Source organism: Sorex fumeus, unplaced genomic scaffold (genome assembly GCF_029834395.1).
Source record: "Sorex fumeus unplaced genomic scaffold, SorFum_2.1 ptg000063l, whole genome shotgun sequence".
Taxonomy (NCBI): domain Eukaryota; kingdom Metazoa; phylum Chordata; class Mammalia; order Eulipotyphla; family Soricidae; genus Sorex; species Sorex fumeus.
In genome coordinates, this window is record NW_026606120.1 from 45,001,859 (window position 1) to 45,024,165 (window position 22,307).

The window sequence follows — 22,307 nt, forward strand, 5'->3', positions numbered from 1 at the left end:
CTGGGCACTCCACTGGGAATAGCACCCAAGTAATTTTTTTTGGCTTTTGGGGTCACACCCAGTGATGCACAGGGACTACTCATGGCTCTGCACTCAAGAATTACTCCTGGCAGTACCCAGGGGACCGTATGGGTTGCTGGGGATCAAACCCAGGTTGGCCACGTGCAAGGCAAACCCCTACCTGCTGTCCTATCACTCCAGCCCTCCCAAGTATTTTCAGGTTGAATCACATCCCCATCCCAAAGTCTAAAGGAAGGATGCCTGTGTTAGGTTGGCCAGAGTATTTTCAAGTGACTGAAGTATTTTTTTTCTTTTTCTTTTTGGGTCACACTGGCGATGCATAGGGGTTACTCCTGGCTCATGCACTCAAGAATTATTCCTGGCATTGCTTGAGGGACCATATAGGATGCTGGGAATCAAACCAGGGTCGGCCGCATGCAAGGCAAACGCCCTACCCACTGTGTTAGTACTATATGAAATTTTCAGTTGATACCATTGTATGTTTGTTACACGTTTTAAATTTATTCTAGGGGCCAGAGAACTAGTACAAGTTAGGTGCTTGCCTTATATGCACCTGACCGGGGCTCAATCCTGACACCACATATGGTCTCCCAGACCCCACCAAGAATGATGCCTGAACACAGCAGAGTGGTGTGTGGCCCCCCCAAAAAAACTAAGTAATAAAATTGATTCTAGTGACTGGAGATATAAGACAAAGTTTAGAGGACATACCTTGATATGCCCAACTCCAGTTGGGAATGAATGCCCAACATCACATGTCCCTCTGAGCATCACTGGACGTGTCCATGCAAGCGCCTTGAGCACTGGGGTGGCCTTGCCTCTACGAGGCCCAAACTGTGCTGTTTCTCTGGGCTCTGGCATTGGACTTTCCTGCCTGGTTGGCAAAGAATTGTCAGGAGTGACCCAGTCCCCTGAGCACTGATTGGGAAGGGCCTCCCTCTAAAAGAAGTCAGACAATTTTGTTGTTCTTTTTTTTTATTTTTTTGTTTGTTTGTTTGGGCCATACCTGGAGATGCTCAGTGGTTACTCCTGACTCTCCACTCAGAAATTAATCCTGGTGGTAGTGCTCAGGGGACCATATATTATGCCAAGGATCAAACCCGATCAGCCACTTACAAGGCAAATGCCCTACGCACTACACTATCACTCTGACCCCCAGAATTTTATTACTCTAATGGACGTTTAGTAATGTCTTATTCTGGTCTTAATTTGCATTTCCTTGATGAGTAGTGAAATGAAGCATTTTCCAGTGTGCATGTTGGTTATTCTTTGCCTGTCTCTGATGCTTCATCTTGCTCTCTAGTTATTTCCGTTTTGTTGTTACTAGGGTTTTTGAGCCATACCTGGAGGTGCTTAGGGACCACGCATCTGGCTCTACTCAGAAGTGACCCCTAGTGGTGCTGGAGAACAATTTGCAGTACAGGGGATCAAACCAGGGTCGACCACGTGCAAGGCAAGCACCTTATCCCCTGTACTATCATAGACTATACAAACCTAGATTTATTTTTTAGAGCAGTTCTAACTTAATTGTAGAATTGAGTGAAACTCCGATTCCCATATACCTTTACCCCTTATTCGTGTGAAGCCTCTCACCAAAGTAAGACATTTGTTACTACTCTGATATTTCACTATCACTCAGTCCATAGTTTACCTTTGGGTTCACCCTTCGTCTTGTATGTTCTGTAGAGCTGGACAAAAGAATATACATGATAGTATCATGTAATCTTTCTAATTCTTCTTCCTTTGTGTGGAGTTAGGGATTGAGCCCAGGGTCACATGTATGCAAGGTATACACTCTACCACCGAGTGTATAACTGGACTTCATCTATTATTTTCCATATGTTGATTTTTACAAGGCATATGTTCTATCACTGAGTTACATCCCTGGGCTTCGTTCATATTTTCAGAACTGAAAATTTATTTTTAAAGTGATGTTTTTATAAATAACATAATAGTTGAGTTTTTCTTCTTGTTTTGTTTTGGCCGCAGCAGGCAGTGGTCAGATCTTACTGCTGACTATGTGCCCTGGGATCACTCTTGTTGTTGTTTGGGGGATTACATGCAGTGCTGGGTATCCAATTAGAGTTGACCACGTGGAATGCAATCACACCCATGAATTTCCTTTCTCTTTACATTTTTATGGTTCGGGGGCCACACCTGGTGGTGCTCAGGGCTTACTCCTGACCCTGCACTCAGTGATCACTCCTGATAGGGCTCAGAGGACAATATAGGGTTCCAGGGATTGACTCTGGGTCAGTCATTTACAAGGCAAGAGCCGTACCCAGAGAAACAAAATGTCCGGAGCTAGATTTTGCTTCTTGCTCTTGGCAATCTGTTTTCTAATTGGTATATTTAGATCATTTGTGATAGTAATTCTTGTTATACTTTGATGACTCTCATAAATATGGTTACTATTTTCTGTTTGTTGCTCTATTTTTACTCTTTATCTCCCACTCTTTTCTGCCTATTGTGAAGTATTGAGCATTTTTTGTTTGTATTGTTTTATTTTACAGTGCTGAGGATTGAATCCAGATCTCATGTATGTGAGGCATGCACTTTACCATGAAGCCACCTCCCTGGCCCTGTTGAGCATTAATTTTTGTATTCCATTTTTCTTTCCTTTACTAGTATATCAGTTATTCTTAAAAAATAATGTGGGGGGGGCAGAGAGATTATACAATTGGTAGGGCTCTTGCCTTCTGTGAAACTTGCCTAAGTTTGATCCCCAATACCCTATATTATTCTCAAGCCCCCCAGGAGTGATTCCTAAGTGCAGAGCCAGGAGGAATAAGCCCTGAGCATTAGCTAAGTGTGGTCCAAAAAACAACAACAACAACAAAAATCATAACCACTGGACTGGAAATATTGCTCAAAGGTATGGAGTTCATGTTTTGCATGTAGGAGGCCTGAGTGTGAGGCCTGCATTCAATTTTCCCCCAGCACCACCGTGAGTGATCAGCTAATACTGAGCTAGGAGTAGCCCACAAACAAATAAAAAGATAAACGTATACACAAAACTGAGGGGCCAGAGATAGAAAGTAGGGTGCTTGCCTTGCCCTTAGCTGACCCAGGTTGGATCTCCAGCACACCATATGGTCCCCCTGAGCACAAAGCCAGGAGTAAGACCTGGTTTAAAATTAAAAAAAAAAAAATCAAGGAAAAAACACATACATAAAACTGAGGTTAACTAGGTGAGAGTGGGATGAGAACACTGGCAGAAAGGGTCCAGGAGACTGGTAGAACTTTATTTGCATCTTGGTGGTGGGTCTGGTATGGTATATCATCTCCTGAAACAAAAACATTTGCATTCCTATGAAGTGTTTTACCAGTCTAACTTTCCTTCTAGGTGGTACAGCTGTATGCTGGGAAAGAAATGCAGCCTGGCTCCTCTAAAGGAAGAACTTCGTATACAAGGGGTAAGACTTGATCATTACCTTCCTGATATATCTACTTTCATGGTTGTTGAAATACAAAATTTTTCATAGCACAGCGGGTAAGGCCTCTGCCTTGCATGCAGCCGATGTGGCCAACCCGAGTTCGATTCCTCCGCCTCTCTCGGAGAGCCTGGCAAGCTATCCATGACGCATTCCATATGCCAAACGCAGTAACAAGTCTCACAATGGAGATGTTACTGGGCCCGCTCGAACAAATCTCTGAACAACGGGAGGACAGTGACAGTGACCTTAAAACTATAAGCATACGTTTATATATTTTTGCTGTTTTGTTTTTGTTTGTTTGCTTTTGTAAGTGTGAAAGGGATTATTTTGAGATTATTGAAATAAAGCCCTTCTTTCAGTTCTAATAAAGAATAGGTTGGGAAAACTGAATGACTAGAATATTAGAGAGAAACCAGAAAATTGGGTGTCTGCCTACCACTGACTCACTTTGGCTCTTAGCATTGAAGAAACTGAAGGCTGTAAGTTAAGCCTACTCCAGGTCACATGGCTAGATATCATAGAAGAGCTCAAAGTAGAGCCACCTCAGTTCAGAGCACTTCCTGCTGTAGGGCTGGAATGAAAGTGCACAAGAAATCAGTCCCTGGTTTCTGTTTTGAGAAGTAGCTCACAAGCAAATGCTCTCCCTCACCCACCTCCCAATTTATGATGTTTTGGCGTGAGTTAGTGTGAGCAGTAGAATGACTTAAGGAAAGGTCAGTGGTAGAAACCAAGCTTATGATATCTCATATCAACTTTCTCTGAGTCCAGTTTATCTCTGATATACTCTTCATCTATTTTTCTAACACTTTTTTTTGTAAAAAATAAACTTTATTGGATCCCGTGAGATACAGTTACCAACTTTCATGATTACGTTTCAGTCATACAAGGCTCCAGCACCCATCCCTCCACTGTGCACATTTTCCACCACCATTGTTCCCAGTGTCACTCCTGCCACCCCCACCCCATCCCACCCCCTGCCTCTATGGCAGGTACTTTCCTTCTTACTCTCTAATTCTGGGCATTATAATTTGCAATACAAATACTAAGAGGCCATCATGTTTGGTCCTTAGTTTAGTTTAGTTTCAGCACATATCTCCTATCCCAAGCAATTCCTCCAATCATCATTTGCTTAGTAGATGAAATCCCAACTGCCTTTTCCCCCAGCACATGGGGCCGGCTTCCAAACTGTGGAATGATCCTCTTGGCCCTTGCTTCTACTGTCCTTAGGTGTTAGTCTCCTACTCATATTATGCTACTTTATATTCCACAAATGAATGCAGTCATTCTATGTCTATCCCTCTCTTTCTGACTAATTTCACTTAACATGATACTCTCCATGTCCATCCACTTATATGCAAATTTCATAATTTTATCTCTTCTAACAACTGCATAGTATTCTATTGTGTAGATGTACCAGAGTTTATTTAACCAGTCATCTGTTTTCGGGCACTCGGGTTTTTTCAAGATTCCTATTGTGAACGGTGCTGCAATAAACATACAGATGCAGATGTCATTTCTGCTGTGTTTTTTTCATCTTCAGGATATATTCCCAGGAGTGGTATTTCTGCATCATATGGGAGCTCAATTTCTAGTTTTTGGAGGAATGTCCATATTGTTTTCCAAAAAGGCTGGATCAGTCGGCATTTCTACCAACAATAAATGAGAGTCCCGTTTTCCCCGCATCTGTGCCAGCACTGGTTGTTCTTGTTCTTGTCGATGTGTGCCAGTTTCTGTGATCCAACACCGTTTTTTGTTAAAATTATAGCCACTGCAAAATAGTTCTTCCCCCCTTCACCACCCTGAAATTTGAGAGGCAAAAGGAAGTCGACATAGAAGTGCTTAGTCAGCTTTTGGAACTCTTCCAATGGGGGTGGGAGGTGGGGATTTTACTCTTACGGGCCAGAGAGATAGTACAGCAGATAAGGCACTGCTTTCCTTGCACACACCCACTGCCCAACCTAGGTTCGATCCTTAGCACCCCATATTGTCCCTGAACCCTGTCAGTGGCCCAAAGCAAGGGAGTGGGGAGGTAGAAACCTAGCATTTTACTTGTTTCAGGTGTCCTATATTTAGAACTTGAAGCCCATACTATAAATTCTCTCATTTTTTTGTTTTTGGTGGTGTTGTGGATCAAATGCAGGTCTCATGCATGCAGATCACACATTTTATTTTTGAGTCACAACTGTGACCCTCTAGTGTTTTATGGGAACAAAAAAACACACGTTTGTTGGGAAATGATTTATTCTTTGATATTTTCTTTTATTTCTTTTTAAAGGCAGCTACATATAGCTTTGAGGAATAGTTAATATTCAACTGAAAAAGAAATACCAGTGCAATTTAATGTGATACAATTGCAAAGAACATATTGGTGGAACGATTTCAGTTAGATGAGATGCTGTGTTTGTTGGTTTCAGGTTCCCAAAGTCACCTTCACTGAATTTTGTCAAGGTCGGACAATGAGATGGGCTTTAGCTTGGAGTTTTTATGATGATGTAACGGTACCTGTAAGTACAGAATTTGCTTTGGCTTCTTTAAGTGAAAGCACATTTAGTAAGTCATTAATGAACTGAATCAGTGGTGTCTGTTTCCCTGAGGTTTACCCTAAGTACTTATGTCAAAATGGAATGTTGTTGTAAATAGAAAACAACAGAAAGGGCCAGAGAGAACTTCCAGTTCTTGGAAGACTGATCTGGAACTGTTCTCCACGGGTTTAAGTGACAGCGATTCTGACTCAGCAAACAAATGACTTGGAAATGTATTTTTTTACGATTAAAAAGTGCGTTAAGGCCAGAAAAGATAGTACAGTGGGTAAGGTACTTGCCTTGCATGAGGCTGACCTAGGTTTAAATACAAAGATACATGGAAGACTGGGTAGGACAGCTTGTAGAGTGCTTGCCTTGTGTGATCCCTGTCAAGAGTGATTCCTGAGCACAGAGCCAGTTGTGATCGCCAAAACAAAAATGAGTAAATGCAGTGACGTGTGTGAAGCATTCAGGCAGCATCTCAGTGCTCTGATCTCCTACATCTTATCAGTATTCTGCACGCAGTGCTCCTCCTTACTAGAAGCCTACATCACTCTTTTGAACACTTAACAAATGCTGAGCACCAGATATTGACAGTCATGCCTATGGTGCCACCAGTGTCTCACTGGCCCAGCATGAAATACCTCCCAAACTCCTGAACATTCTTGTTCCTACTATTCATTCCAGCACTTAATCATATACAACTTTGAACCAATACTTCATGTCTTTCTTTCCATAAAGCGAATTATCAGACCAGATAGGTAGCTCAGTGGGCTAGAGCACAGGTGTTGCAGCTGGAGCCTATGAGCAAGCCCTGAGTACTGAACACTGAGTACTTGCTGAGCAACCCTGCTCAACAAAAGCTTATCATGTGGGGTAGAAAATCGTTGAGAGTACAGGGGGTAGGGCACCGACCTTGTGCATGGCCAACTTAGGTTCAACCCCTACCATCACATATAGTCCCCCAAGCACCACCAGGAGTGATCCCTGAGTACAGAGCCAAGTGTAAGCCCTGAGTACTGCCAGGTGTGACCTAGAAACCCCAAAAGAAGAAATGATGTCTTGCTTCTTTGTTATAATGGAGAACACATTAAGAAAAGGAACTAAGAAACAAGGGGTTCTTAGTTTGGTTTTGCTCAAAGTTCAGCTCCTTAACTTTTTTTTTTTTCTTTTTTGGGTCACACCCAGCGATGCACAGGAGTTACTCCTGGTTCATGCACTCAGGAATCACTCCTGGCGGTGCTTGGGGGAACCATATGGGATGCTGGGAATAGAACCTGGGTCGGCCGCGTGCAAGGCAAATGCCCTACCCGCTCTGCTATTGCTCCAGCCCCTCAGCTTCTTAACTATTGCATTTTTTTTAATAGCGGAGTATGTGGCCTTGTATAGTACTAGTTTTCAAACCATTTTCCTAACAACAGAATCTTTTCAGTAAATAAAATCAATGCATAAATTAATAAAAGCAGATCAACTCTTAGTTAAAATGAGACTTGAAGTCCAAAAACCAACCTGACCTACCCTCAACAGTCATCCCCATTTGACACTTACATAGAATCCCTAATCTACCTAGAATTAGTTTAAAAGTGGGGAGAAGAGGTGGAGCCATAGTACAGTGGGTAGGGTGTTTGCCTTGCATACAGCCAACCCGGGTTCATTTCCGGCATCCCATATGGTGTTCCAGCACCAGGAGTGATTCCTGTGTGCAGAGCCAGGAGTAACCCTTAAGCATTGCTGGGTGTGACCCAAACCCCCTCCCCACAAACAAACAAGCAAAAAACCCAACAACAACAACCCTATGGAATAGTAAGGGGAAGAGTCTCAGGAGTCCCAAGCTCTGACATTAGCAAAGTTACCTTAATCAGTTTGACACCTTCTCTGCAAAAACCTCCCAGTGGTTACTCCCTAGACAGAAAATTCCAGACTTAAAGGAATGTCCTGAACACAGGAGAATACAATTTTAAATCAGAGTTCCTGCACAAAGCTCATTTTAGGTAGATTATCACTAATAGATACTAATTAAACAGATCGGGGATTCTATGTGGGTGCTACAGGGGATGACAAATGGGGTGAGTCCAAAGCACACCAAAAGCGCACAATTTATGAGAATCACATTATTCTCCCTTTTCCTTTTAACAAGTGTCCAAATCCTGAAAGCAAAGCAAAAGTAAAATAACACCTTGAACAGCTAATTAGAAGAAGCTGAAACAGTGGTTTATCTTAAGTGGTTTACTAAAATTCCCTGAAGAACAGGCCTTGGGACTGGAGAGATAGTACTTTGGGTTAGGTGCTTGCCTTTCATGAAGGTAATCTGAGTTTGATCTCCTGTATCCCATTTGGCCGGTGTGGCCCCGAAGCAAAAAAACCAGGAAGAACAACATTAGCCCTTAATGGGACTGGGATGATAGCTCAACAGGCTGGAATGCATGCCTTCTAGGCATGAGACCTCATGCTTAATTGCTGGCACTGCATTGCCCCTCAGTGCAGCTCTGTATAGGCCTGGAAGTCTCCAAACACTAGCAGGGTAGCACTGATGGCCTGCAGCACCACTGGGCCCAAGCCACATAGCATCAGCTGACCTGAACATTGAACTGTCCAGCTTGTTTGGCCAATTGTCTGGTCGAGTATTACCAGGAGTGGCCTCTGGCCTAGTTGAGCATTTCTCGGAATGCCCCCAAAATATAAATAAATAAATACATATCCCTACAATACGTTTCCTTATAGTCATCATTAATCTGAAATGGTTGTATAAGAATTCTTTCAATGCTAGAGCACATCTTTTCATTTCTAAAATGAATCTAGATCAGTGCAGTGGGCTTACTGAATGCACATGACTCATGTTAGCAGTAAATTAGAATTTTCAACAGAAATGAATCAGTAGCCCTAAGTTGTGGGATGCGGTGGTGAGGAGGGGGCGGGGCGGAGGGGAACTAGGTCAGTAGTTGTGTTTAACTACCTGTGGTCCTTAGCTTCCTCTCATCATCCTCCCTCCCACAATCCCAGCCAGAGCAAGAGAAGAAAGGTAAACAGTTCCAAGAACAAGCTGAAAGAAACCTAGATAGAGGGAAGGAGAACCAAGAGGACGGCTCTAAAACCTCACCGCTGCCGTCAGCACCCCTGGGAAAGCAGTTGCTGATCAAGGGTACCAGTGCTAAGAAACTGTTGCTGGGATACCTCGAATCAGAAATTGCCATTTTCCCTGCAGCTGTTTTAAGTGCTGCTAATGGAACACTTGGGAATGCATTATTAACAGCTGTGGATTGGGGGTAGTGGTGGGGAGGGACCAGTATTCTGGAATGAGAAAAACCAGAGGCCCTTAGCAAGAAGCATTCTTGGATGAGCAAGGCTAAGAATGGCCCTCAGAAGTCAAGGAGACCTAGGTGGTTCCTTTTCAAAATAAGCTGATTTTGCTAACACAGTAGTGCTCTTTGACTTTGTTCTAAAATAGCTACCAACCCAGAACATTAAAGGGCAGCTCTGGTCTGTGAGATGACATGGAGAATGCCAGAGCTCACTATCTGCTCTCTGCCTGCAGTATTAAGAGACGTGGGAAGCAAGCAAAACAGCCCTTGCGAGGATGCACTTCCACGCTGCTGCAGTCATGGTGTGGGCATGGGGGCAACCCAGAGCATTTCTGGTGGCACATGGAATTCTAGAACAGTGGTTTTGAGTGGCCCGTGGGTGCTGCCAGTCTGTAGGTATAAAAACCTAGAATCTTGGTTATTTTTGTTGTTTTGTTTTAGGGCTGGAGCGATAGCACGGCGGGTAGGGTGTTTGCCTTGCACGCGGCAAACCCGGCTGACCCAGGTTTGATTCCTCTGCCCCTCTCGGAGAGCCCGGCAAGCTACTGAGAGTATCTCGCCTGCATGGCAAAGCCTGGCAAGCTACCCGTGACGTATTCGATATGCCAAACACAGTAACAAGTGTTACAATGGAGATGTTACTGGGCCTGCTTGAGCAAATTGACGAACAACGGGAGGATAGTGACAGTTTTGGGGCCACACCTGGCTGTGTTCAGGCTTTTCTCCTAGCTCTGCTCTCAGGGATCGTTCCTGGCAGTGCTCAGGGAACCATATGTGGTGCTAGGGATCCCTGTGTTGGCTATACATGCAAGGCAGGCACCTTATCCACTGAATTTTGTCTCTTGCTCAAAGAGCCTAGCTTCTCAAACTGTGGCTCACAACCTCAAAACTTAAAATTTTGTTTAAAAGATTTTTTCTTTAGACTTATTACCAACAAATGTTGGTAATTTGTAGACCTATTCAATATACCAGTCTCCCTGGGGTTCTATAAAATTTTCTCAGACAAGGGATGGGACAGATAGCTCAAAGGGCTAGTACAAATGTTTTGCAACTAGAATGCCCAGATTTGGTCCTTGGCATCAAATGTGGGAGCAGTGCTTGAGAAACTTTCCAGAGTAAATTTAATAAAAAAAATTTTTAAAAAAACATCTTTTTGGAGGCTGGAGTGATAGAGCAGCAGGTAGGGCGTTTGCCTTGAACACAGCCAACCCAGGTTCAATTCGCAGCATCCCATATAGTCCCCTGAGCACTGCCAGGAGTGATTTCTGATTGCAGAAGCAGGAGTAACCCCTGTGCATTGCCAGGTGTGACCCAAAAAGAAAGGGGAAAAAAAGTATCTTTTTGGGTTGGGGATGTGGCTTAGTGGTATAACACTGTCCTTGCATATATAAGACACTGGGTTCAATTTTCAGCACCACCAAAAATGAGAGAGAATAATTCTTTTAACCTGTGAGTATTTTATTTTGTTTTTGGGGGTTTTTTTGTGGGTTTTTTTTTTTTTTGGTGTGGGTGAGGGGCAAACCTGGCAGTATTCAGCAGTTACTCCTGGCTCTGCACTTAGGAATCACTCTTGGCTTGCTTGGGGGACAATATGGAATGCCAGGGACCGAACCTGGGTCTGTCGCATGCAAGGCAAGTGCCTTACACTGTACTATCTTTCTGGCCCCTAACCCATGAGTATTTTAAGTAGAAATCTAGATATTCTATTATACTGTACAGGGAGTCTAGGCTTCAGGGAACAGGATATTCAAATTTGACTGGGGAACATTTCACCCCAGCAGCATACTAACTGCAGAGTATAGGGTGAACAGGCTCTATTCCGCATTTGAGCCCCGACTCTCAGAAACACCTTAAAATTGTCTGCTTCTGTGCATACTTTTAATCTGCACCATGAGAAGCAAAAGAGCCTAGAGACTCTTAACAGTCACGATGACTCTAGAGGAGCTGGAGTAGATAGGACACTTGCCTTGCCTGCACCTGACACCACATGTGGTCTCCCAAGCCCACCTGGAGTGATCCCTGAACACAGAGTCAGGAGTAAGCCCTGAGTACAGCCTGGTATGACCCCAAAGCCAAAGGGGGTGTTGGAGAAGACTTTGTAGAGATTAAGATTAACTAAGAGCTTTGGAGAAGAGCACCAAAATTTTTGTTTGGTTATTGTATTTAGAACCAGGCTATGTATTTGGAACCTGAAGGGCCAAATATTAGGCTTCCTCTAATACTAGAACAAGAAGAAATAGGTAGGCACAAACTTTCCATGGTCCGGCTTGTGCCTTTTGATAAATAAAAACAAGTTAAAATCATCCCAGTATATCGGGGCTGGAGTGATAGTCCAGCAGGTAGGGCGTTTGTCTTGCCGACCCAGGTTCAGTTCCCAGCATTCCATATGGTCCCCTGAGCAACGCCAGAGTAATTCCTGAGGGCAAAGCCAGGTGTGACCCAAAAAGCAAAAATAAATAAATAAAAATTAGCCCCACATACTAGTTTATCCTTTATGGTTAGTATTAAGTAACAGGTGGTGTTGAGGCAGGGGGGTGGGACCACACCCAGCAGTGCTGAGGGCTTATTCCTGGCTCTGTGCTTAGGGATCAAACTGGGTTGATTGCATGCAAGGCATGTACTATACCCATTGTATGATCTCCCTATCTCTAGAGTTTGTTATGCTTGTACTTCTCTGAGTGCATTTCCAAAGTGTCAACGTAGCAAATGCACTCAGAGCCCCGTCTTTCCTATAAATTTGCATTTCAATGTAGAGGCTTGATCAGACACATACTTAATAAGCGGGTTGTGGCGTGATGAGACTACCCTTTTTCTGTTTGTTTGGGGGCCACATATAGCGGTGCTCTTCTGGCCACAGCTGGCAGTGCTCAGGGAACCATATATGATGCCGGGATTTCCACCAGTAGTGTGCTCACAGACACACACACTAGGCAAAAACTACTTTTTGAGTGTATCTGGTATAATTGCTGAAGAGGTACATATGTTTGAGTTTATATTCTTCTATTTCTTTATTAACTGAAACTGATTTTTCCAGTTTTTTTTTTAAACTTTATTTTGTTTGGGGGGCCACACCCCCAGTGCTCAAGGCTTATCCTGTGCTCAAGGATCATTCCTGGCAGGACTTGTGGGATCAAGTGTGGTGGCGTGCATAGAACCTACGTCTGCTACGTGCAAGACAAGTGCCTTATCCACAGTACTGTCACTTCAGCCCCTTCTGTTTTTAGGGACCATCCCAGTGCTTCCTTTCTGACAATTTGGTGCTCAGGGGCCACCAGAACTATACCCAGTTGTGCTGCGGGCATGTCATGTTGGTTGGGGATCAGTCTCAGAGCCTTGCAGATATGCTAAGCAATAGCCCAGCCTCTGTGCACTTTTAAACACTATTGGTCACAGATTGGGTTCCATCTTTGACAATGGGATGTTTATTCAGTTACCTCTTTTTTCTTTTTATCGTGACTGTGATAGTGTGGTATCCTCCTTGCTTTCCAGCATGACAGGCTAGTCCAGGTCCACATTTTTCCCATAGCAGACCTGGAATCATCCGTATCTCCAAGACCAAGAACCTATGATTCATTTTAGTGGGAAGTAGTTATTTGATTTATTTATCTGGACACCAGGTTAATCGTTCTTGGGTTGATCATTATTTCTAGATTTTTCCAGTGGCTAAAACTAAAATTTACCCTCTCCTTTTGGGGGAGTGGGGGGCCCACACCAAGCTGTGCTCATGGACCACTCCTGTCAGTGCTCAGATGACCATATGTGGTGCCAAGGATCATACCAGGATCTACCACATGCAAAGCAAGTGCCTTAGCCTGCCTGCCTCTTTCTTTCCTTCTTTCTTTCTTTCTTTCTTTCTTTCTTTCTTTCTTTCTTTCTTTCTTTCTTTCCTCCCTCTCTTCCTCTCTTCCTCCCTCCCTTCCTCCTTCCTTCCTTTCATTAAGCAGGAAGCTTTTTATTGAAACTTACTTAGATGTGAGGGGAGAGAAAGGAGAAGCACATGTTTGAGAAAGAACACAGGCTTCTCCGGTGGAAATAAGCAAAGAAACAGACAAGCAAGCGAGATACTTGTTCAAGGGAGTACACGGACTTAAGAGTGAACTTTTATTTTCTATTAAATTATCAGTTGGGGCATCAAAGAGATAGTACAGTGGGTCAGGGGCTTTCCTTGATGCAGCCTGATCCTGATTCAGTTCCCAGCACCCTTCATGGTATGGTTCCAGTGTAGCTCAGAAGCAGAGAACAACAAAAAAGATAATTTATCAGTTGGTGAGTTGATGGGGTGCTTGCCTTACATGTGGCAGACCAGGGTGTTTGGGGTGAGTTGTTTTGTTTTGTTTTGTTTTCACTTTTTAAAAACATTTAGTCATCACGAGATACACAGTTACAAAATTGCCTATGATTGAGTTTCAGTCATACAATGTTTCAGATACCATCCCTTCACCAGTGTAAGTTTCCCCACCATCAGGGTCCCCAGGTCCCCAGTTTCCCTCCTGTCTCCCTCCACCTCACAGCCTGCCTATGGCACTTTTCTTCTCTCTCTCTCTCTCCCCTCCCCCACTCCCCTTCCCCCCCCACTGTGGTTTGCAATACTGTTACTGAAAGGTTAACATTTTACCTCCTTTCAAGTACCCAAATCTTGTCCTGCATGATCATTGTCACTGTCACTGTCTTCCCGTTGCTCATCGATTTGCTCAAGCGGGCCCAGGAACGTCTCCATCGTGAGACTTGTTGTTACTGTGTTTGGCATATCGAATACACCACAGGGAGCTTGCCAGGCTCTGCCGTGCGGGCGAGATACTCTCGGTAGCTTGCCGGGCTCCCCGAGAGGGGCGGAGGAATCGAACTCGGGTCGGCCATGTTGACTGCGTGCAAGGCAAACGCCCTACCCACTGTGCTATTGCTCCAGCCCTGCATGATCATTACCAACTGTCATTGTCATGGTGGTCCCTTCTCCAATCGGAGCCCATCTGGAGTGATCCCTGAGTCCAAAGCCAGAAATAAGCCCTGAACCCTGCTGGGGGAGGCCCAAAAACAAAAACAAACAAAAATTTATTATTTGGCTACCTATTTTGTCCATTGTAAAGTTCTAGTCTATTAATCTTAGTTTTCAGCCATACTGACATAATTGCTAATTTAATGATACATGAAGATTTAAAATCAACATTGCTACCAACAAAATTATTTGTGAAAATAGGTTTTTTTTCATTTCTTTAGTCCTATGGACTGTTATGATGAATTTTGAAGTCATCAAGGCTTGCTTTTCAAGCCCGTGTTCTCCCTTGGACAGATATCTTGCTTGCTTATCCATTTTTTTACTTGCCTTTTCCACTCTGGAGAACCCTATATTCACTCTCATATAGTACTTCTGGGGGAAGGGAGGTGGGAGGGAAACTGGGGACATTGGGAAACTGGGAAAATGTACACTGGTGAAGGGATGGGTTATGGAACATTGTATGACTAAAACCCAATCATGAACAATTTTGTTGCTTTGTATTTCATGGTGATTCAATTAAAAAAACAAAAAAGTAAGAACAAAAGCACTTAGAAATTTAAGCCATTAGAAAATGGTTCTATAAAATAAAGACACAATTACAATTAAATTTTAAAAATGTACTTCTCCCAGGGCTGGAGTGATAGCACAGCGAGTAGGACATTTGCCTTGCACGTGGCTGACCTGGGTTCGATTCCCAGCATCCCATATGGTCCCCCGAGCACCACCAGGAGTAATTACTGAGTGCGTGAGCCAGGAGTAACTCCTGTGCATCTCCGGGTGAGACCCAAAAAGTTAAAAAAGAAAAAAAAGTAGCTCCCTTTATCTCCCCTCACTTTTTTTGGGGGGGAGGCGGAATCAGGTCACACTCAGCGATGCTCAGGGGTCACTCCTGACTCTGCTCCTGACGCTGCTCAGGGGACCATATGGGATGCGAGGGATCGAAACTAGGTCAGCCATGTGCAAGACAAATGCCCTACCTCTTGTACTATTACTCCGACCCCCCTCACATGTTTCTAAATAAAATTTCAATAGAAACTGTGGGCTGGAGCGATAATGCAGTGGGTAGGGTACTTGCCTTACATGTGGCCACCTGGATTCGATTCCCAGCATCCCATAGGGTTCCCCACGCTCACCAGGAGTAATTCCTAAACACAGAGCCAAGAATATGTCCTGAGTATCGCAGTTGTGGCCCAAAAAAACAAACAAATCTGATGATTATTTTAAGCAGTAAGTTGTCATATTAAAGTAGCAATAGAAGTGCCCACTGGTCTGTTAGTAAAGAGGCTGCATCTTTGATTAAATAGTCTACTACATGACAGCAGAAATGCTTCCTGTTCCTTGAGGCTGATGAGTGGTGAGAAAATCTTGCTGTCCATCCCAGCAGCTAGTTCATCAAAGCAATGAGCCGGTGACTACATGCTCAGTTATCTCTAGTCACTGTCTCTCCTTTTCCTGCAGGTACTGGGAGAACTTAATGATTTAATGCCACTTGGCTTTGTTGAGTGTTTTACTTAGCTCTTATTCATAAGCAGAGCTTTAGCAGCAAAGCAGAAGCTATCCTGATTTGTGTCAAATTACATCTCACCTGAAGTATCTTGACTAATTGTACCAGAGTTGGGATTTAAGAAATATACAGACATGGGGGCTGGAGGGATAGTACAGTGGTTAGGAAATTTGCCAAGCTAGGTTTGATCCCTGCGCCCCATATGGCCCATTCCTGTAAACTAACTGCTTTTTCCCAATTTATGCTTCCATTTTAATGATTTTTACATAATAACAGCCCCCAGCCCTGTTGAGTAGTATTCACTGAATCCTTGTCATTCAAAAACCAGGAAAAAGGGATTTGCACTTCTCTACCGTCATCTTTTATATTGTAATTCTAGCTGGGTACATTTTTTTTTATTTTTTAACCGTCATTTTTTAGCACAGCGGTTGAGCGTTTTCCTTGCACGCAGCTAGCCCGGCCAAGCCAGGTTTGACCAAACACAGTAACAACAAGTCTCAAAATGGAGATGTTACCGGGCCCGCTCGAGCAAATCGATGAACAATGGGAGAACAGTGTTTGTTTGTTTGTTTGTTTGATTGTTTTTTAACCTTCAAGCTACTGAAGTAGCTACTGAAGTACTGAAGAAGCCTTGCCTGCTAATATTTATTCTGACACTGAAAGGAGTACTTTTACCCCTGGTTTGGGGGCTTAATCAGCCATTGCTAACTCCTGGCTCTTCTCAGGGATCACTCCTGGTGAGGTTCCAGGGCCCTTCGGGGGTGCCAAGAATCAAACCCAGATCAACTGTGTGGAAGGCAGTTGCCCAACCTGCTGTACTTGCTACCAGTTCCCCAGCTAAGTGATTCTTTTTGATGGGGCCACACCCAGAGTCCTCAGGGCTAATTCCAGTCTCTGAGCTCAGGGATCAGTCTTGGCAATGGTACCATGTGGGGCACTGGGGATCAAATCCAGGTCTGTGGCATCCCGGGCAAGTGCCCTTTCAGCTGTTCCTATTGCTGCTGTCACCCAACTACTATAATTTATTCTGGGCCCTGCCTACCTACAAAAATCTGAAGTACAGATAAGATGACGTGGCTGACCAAGCACAAAAATTTGTAAGTCTACAACTATACCGCAAGGTGTTTCACTAATAAATAAATTAATTAATTAAAAAAAATTAAAATAAAGAATCTGGAAAAAAAAGATGACATGGCTGATTGTTACAGCTTAGCTAGCTTAGTTAATCTTTTTTTTTTTTCTGGTTTTGGTTTGGGGGCCATACCCAACAGTACTCAGTTAATCCTTACTTAAAAACATTGCTCTATGGTAGAGTAAAACTGAACAATTCTGGGGCCAGAAAGCTATTGCAGGAACTGAGATGCTTATTTTGCATGTAGCCAAATCAGTTTGATCTCTAGCACTGTGTCCCATGCACATCACTGGAAGGCCACAGGGTCCAGAAGCAGTTTTGCACTAACACCCCCATCCCACCCCAGACACACACACAAACTTAGATAAAATAATTCTGAGAATATAATGTGCGTGTGTGTGTTAAAACAACTCACTGAAATTTTTCCAAACTTTTCAGATTTTGTGTATTGTAGTAAAAGGGGATGCTTTGATCATCCTTGGCCCTAGTATTTAGAGAGGAGAGAGACAGAGAAGAAATGAAATCAAGGGGGAAGAAGAGATTAATAAGAAGTAATGGACTAACAGGCATCAGGGCTTCGCTATACCAGTGATATGAGTGAGGAATAATAACCATGTACCCAAAATACAGATTCAGCAGAACTGAAAACATGAGAACTAAGTGGGGTTGTTGGGCAGGGGGCAGCAGTGCTTACTTCTGGCTTCCTGCCAGGGTGCATGCAGGCTAAGCCCCTTAACCCCTGTACTATCCCCTCCGGGCCCTCAAAATGATGATTCTCGTTTGTGGACAAAATACTGTAGGCCAGTTATCTCACAGCAGAGGGGAAGCACAGCAGTTGCTAGTTGGAGTTTGTAAACACAAATGATTATCACAGAGCCAGGAGCAAAGAGCAGCTGTTCTTTTTTTTTGGGGGGGGGGGGGACAGCTATTCTTTGAGCCATATTTGTAGGTAATCTTTGATGTTTTGGTGTGAGGTCAAGGGTACCTTGTTTGCATGACCTCTCCATGGAAGCAGCCCTGAATGTTGGGAAGTTGAGTGGAGAATTGGACTGTGTGCCCCCACCCCACATTCTACTACACATCACCATCTCTCTTCCTCCCAATCAGGGCCAGAGTGATATTATAGCAGGTAGGGTGCTTGCCTTGCATACAGCCAACCTGGGGTTGATTCCTGACATCATATATAGTCCCCAAGCACCACTAGGTGTGACCCCAAATTAAAACAAAAGTAATAATAACTTTGGGGCCAGAATAATAATGCAGAGGGTAGGACATTTGCTTAGCTTTTGGCAGGGTTCAATCCATATAGTCCCCCAAGTACCACCAGGAATAATTAATTCCTGAGTTCAGAGCCAGGAGTAACCTCTGAGCATCACTGGATATGACCCCAAAAGCTAAATAAATAAATAAAAACAATAACTTTGAACTCTGTAGTGCAAAGTGAAAGGCTCTCAGTAGACTGGTGGGATTTTTTGTTTGTTTGTGTTTTCGTTTAACACTGGGTGGTTTAGTAATAAATACTTAATGTCAATGTAAATTTTTCTCATCTTGCCTGAAACTTTAAACTGAACAAGCTCAGACTCAGACTGAGTTCGCTATTCATTTCTCAAGAGTAGATTCTTACTCATACACACACCCTTAGTATTTCTTCTGGTGTTCATTAATTGCTTATGTAGAAAGTAAGTGTAGAGTATTTCTTTGTTCTGAGACTTCAACTTTTCTAACAGAATAAAGTGGCTCCTCTTAATGTATAGTGTAGACTGGGGGGCCGCTGGTTCTTGTAAAATCTCAGTTATTGATCTCACGCCTTTGGGTGTGTGCAGATCCTCCCTCACTGTTTCCAGGTCAATTCCAAGTGAGAAGCGTCTTGTCAGTTTCCTTTATGCAGAAAACTATCTTCAAAGCTGACTTTCTATGCTTTGAATCTTTCTCCTAATAATTCTCACCTAGATTTTGACCCAGACCTTAAATTTTACTCCCATCTAAAAACAAGTTTTGAGGACTGGAATGATTAGGTAGAGTATTTGCACGAGCTGACCAGCTTTAAATCTCCACCTCCCCACATGGTCCCCATACCCTGCTGCAAGTGATGCCTGAGTGCAGAGTCAGGAGCACAGCTGGGCGTGGCCCGAAAGGAAAATTTTTTTTAATTTTGATAAATGTTGTCATTACCTGGGCTAGAATGAGAGTACAGCAGGCAGGGCACTTCCCTTGCAATTGGCCGATCCAGTTTCCATCCCTAGCACCCCATATAGTCAGTCCACTTAGCACCACTTGGTGTGGCCAAAAAAAAAACAAAACCAGATTATTATTATTACTTCTTAATAACAGCTAACTCCATACGTTTTTAAAATGGTGTATGAGTCCCCCTAGTGGGTAGTATGTAGTATGTGATTCACCTTCCAAGCTTGAAATAGGTGACAAACTCATCATAGAAGCAGCTTTCAAATCCACTGTCCCCAGTGGTACTCTCTCCCATCCTTTCCCAGCTGAGAGACAGTGCTTGACTAAACTCTGGTGTGGTCCTGATAGCCAGTTATCCAGAAGCCATCCTCCTCTCTAGGATCCTTGGGCCAGGCTGTTCCTAGATAGTGTCTAAGCCCCCGCAAGTATAAACAGACTAGAAGTTAGTGGTTTTGGTATAGTTTTTGTTTTTAGGGCCCACCCCTGACCAGCTTCAGGGACTACCAGATCCACACATTCCAGTGCTCAGACAGTGCCGGGTTTGAAGTTAGAGCCTGTACATGCTAGGCATGTGCTCTGTCTACCACTCGACCTCTCTCCCCTAGCTCCACATGGAAGTTGCTTTTCAGCCATGGGTTTTTCGTTGTTGGGTGGGAGAGGAGGGGTCAGAGTAGGGGATCACACCCTGAAGCACTCAGAGCTTACTCCTGGCTCTGCACTCAGAGGTCACTCTTGTTGGGATTCTGAAGACCATATGAGTGCCAGGTATCAAACCCATATGCAGCTGGAGCGATGGCACAGTGGGTAGAGTGTTTGCCTTGCATGCGGCCAACCTGGGTTTGATTCCCAGCATCCCATATGGTCCCCCAAGCATCGCCAGGAGTAATTCCTGAGTGCAGAGCCAGGAGTAACCCCTGTGTATTGCCAGGTATGACCCAAAAAGCAAAAAACTAAATAAACCCATATGCAAAGCAAGTGCCTTACCTGCTATACATTCTCTCTGACCTTACCCATGAAGGGGTTTTGTTTGTTTAGTTTTTGTGATTTTTTAATTTTGTTCATTTTTTTTGGGGGGGGCACACCAGGAGATGCTCAGGGGTTACTCCCAGCCTTGTGCCCAGGAATTACTTCTGGCCGTACTCGGGAACATATGGGGTTCTGGGGATTGAACCCTTGCTGTGTGCAATGCAAGCTTCCTCCCGTTTGTACCTTTTCTCTGGCCTCTTGCCATGAAGTTCTTTACTGTAAAGAATACAGTATGCCTTGAGTTCCCACAGAAGAAAAAAATTATACATGCTTGCTTTAGGCATGCATAACTGGTGGATTAAAGACATTCAGTCAGGAAAAGGAGCTATACACCAGAAACCAAGAATAAAGGCAGCGTGGTATGGCAGAAAGAACCTGGGTTTGAGATTGAGACCTACTTTGCAATAGCTAATTTTGTGAATTTGAGCTGATTAATTAGTATCTCTCTATTTCAGTTTTCCCTCTGTAAAATGGGGTTGTGATAAATGTGTTTTGTAGATTATTTTAAGTATGGAAAGTGGGGGCAGGACAGATGGTACAGTAGGTAAGCTGTTTGTCTTATATGTAGCTGACTTGGGTTCCACCCCTGACACCCAGGAGTGATCCCTGAGTGCAGAGTCAAAAGTAATCTCTGATCACTACTGGGGGGAGGGAAAGAGGCAGGTGTGTTTTGGGGAGTGAGAGCATACATACAATTACCAGACATATTGCTCACTGGTAGAATGCATGTCTGCGAAAACCCTGGGTTTGATTATGTGGGGCAGGGGGAGAAATGGAAGAAGAGGTAATAAATATGTAAAGGTTTTTAGGTTTTTTTTTTTAGTCCTCTGTAATTTCCATGACAAAACTCATGGAAATGTTTTTCCTCTGTGTTTGTTATAGCACTGCACTGTTCTCCCATTGTTCATCAATTTGCTCAAGTGGGCACCAGTAACGTCTCACCACAAATTGTGAGACTTGTTGTTACTGTTTTTGGCATATTGAATACATCATGGGTAGCTTGCCAGGCTTTGCCATGCAGGCGAGATACTCTCAGTAGCTTGCCAGGCTCTCCGAGAGGGGTGGAGGAATCGAACCTGTGTTGGCCATGTTGGCCACATGCAAGGCAAATGCCTTACCCGCTGTGCTATCGTGTTTATTATAATGCTTAATATTTGGATAACTTTTTCCTTTTCCCATGCCTTCTTTTTCTTTCAGTCACCACCAAGTAAACGAAGAAAATTAGAGAAACCAAGGAAACCCATTACATTTGTAGTATTGGAATCTGTGATGAAAGAATTATCTCTCAAGTCCTCGTCTTTGGGCTCCGAGGCAGAGGAAGGCATAGTAGTTGTGACAACCTGGATCGAAAAAATTCTCACCGATCTAAAGGTACCCATTTAAGCACAGTGAAGATGTACTTATAATCTACCTTTTTTTTTCTTTGCTTTTTTAAAGGTGTTTTGACAGAAAATTTTCTCTAAAAAAACTATTTTGTTCTGCAAACAGGTCCAGCACAAAAGAGTTCCCTGTGGAAAGGAAGAAATTAGCCTTTTCCTAACAGCCATAGAAAACTCCTGGATTCACTTACGGAGAAAGAAAAGAGAACGTGTGCGACAACTGAGAGAAGTTCCCCGAGCTCCTGAAGATGTCATCCAGGCCCTGGAAGAGAAAAAGGCTACCCCCAAGGAGTCTGGCGGTAGCCCAGATTTGGCCAAGGGCACCCTGGAGAGTGCCCTGCGTGGGCCTGCCCTAGCTGAAGGTCCACCCGCTACTGCAGAGTGCCATGGTCCGCACCAGGATTTACTTTCCCAGGAGGAAAACCCAGAGCCCATGGAGGATGAAAGGAGTGAGGAAAAGGGAGGGATGGAGGTTTCGGAAAGTTGTAAAGGCTCTGGTAATGGTGCCCAGGACCAGGAGGCTTCTGAGCGGTTCAGCAACCCAGTGTCTGAAAAAGGAAACCATCTCCAAGGAGTGGCTGGACATTACCTGTTTAAGTGTTTGATAAATGTTAAGAAGGAGGTGGATGATGCCTTAGTTGAAATGCATTGGGTTGAGGGTCAGAACAGGGATTTGATGAATCAGCTTTGTACCTATATACGTAACCAAATTTTCAGGGTGGTTGCTAGTTAACTCGAAGCATCTTGCCCTGTCCGGACTACGATTTTCTATAAAGCAGATTTTTGTGGCGTGACCTGTGGGGTGACTGG

The 22,307-nt window shown here is 43.8% G+C and overlaps 1 protein-coding gene across 3 annotated transcripts in view; it reads left to right on the forward strand.

The window, feature by feature from the left end:
* The window catches only part of METTL16 (methyltransferase 16, RNA N6-adenosine), a 73,569-nt gene extending 51,278 nt beyond the window's left edge, over positions 1-22,291 (forward strand). For all 3 annotated transcript variants that reach the window (XM_056127868.1, XM_056127867.1, XM_056127869.1), the window contains 4 exons: positions 3,368-3,437; positions 5,873-5,962; positions 21,316-21,489; positions 21,607-22,291. In XM_056127868.1, coding sequence (XP_055983843.1) covers positions 3,368-3,437; positions 5,873-5,962; positions 21,316-21,489; positions 21,607-22,230 — 958 coding nt within the window. In that variant the 3' untranslated portion in view covers positions 22,231-22,291. The remainder of the gene's footprint in view (positions 1-3,367; positions 3,438-5,872; positions 5,963-21,315; positions 21,490-21,606) is intronic.
* The last annotated feature ends 16 nt before the right edge of the window (positions 22,292-22,307 follow it).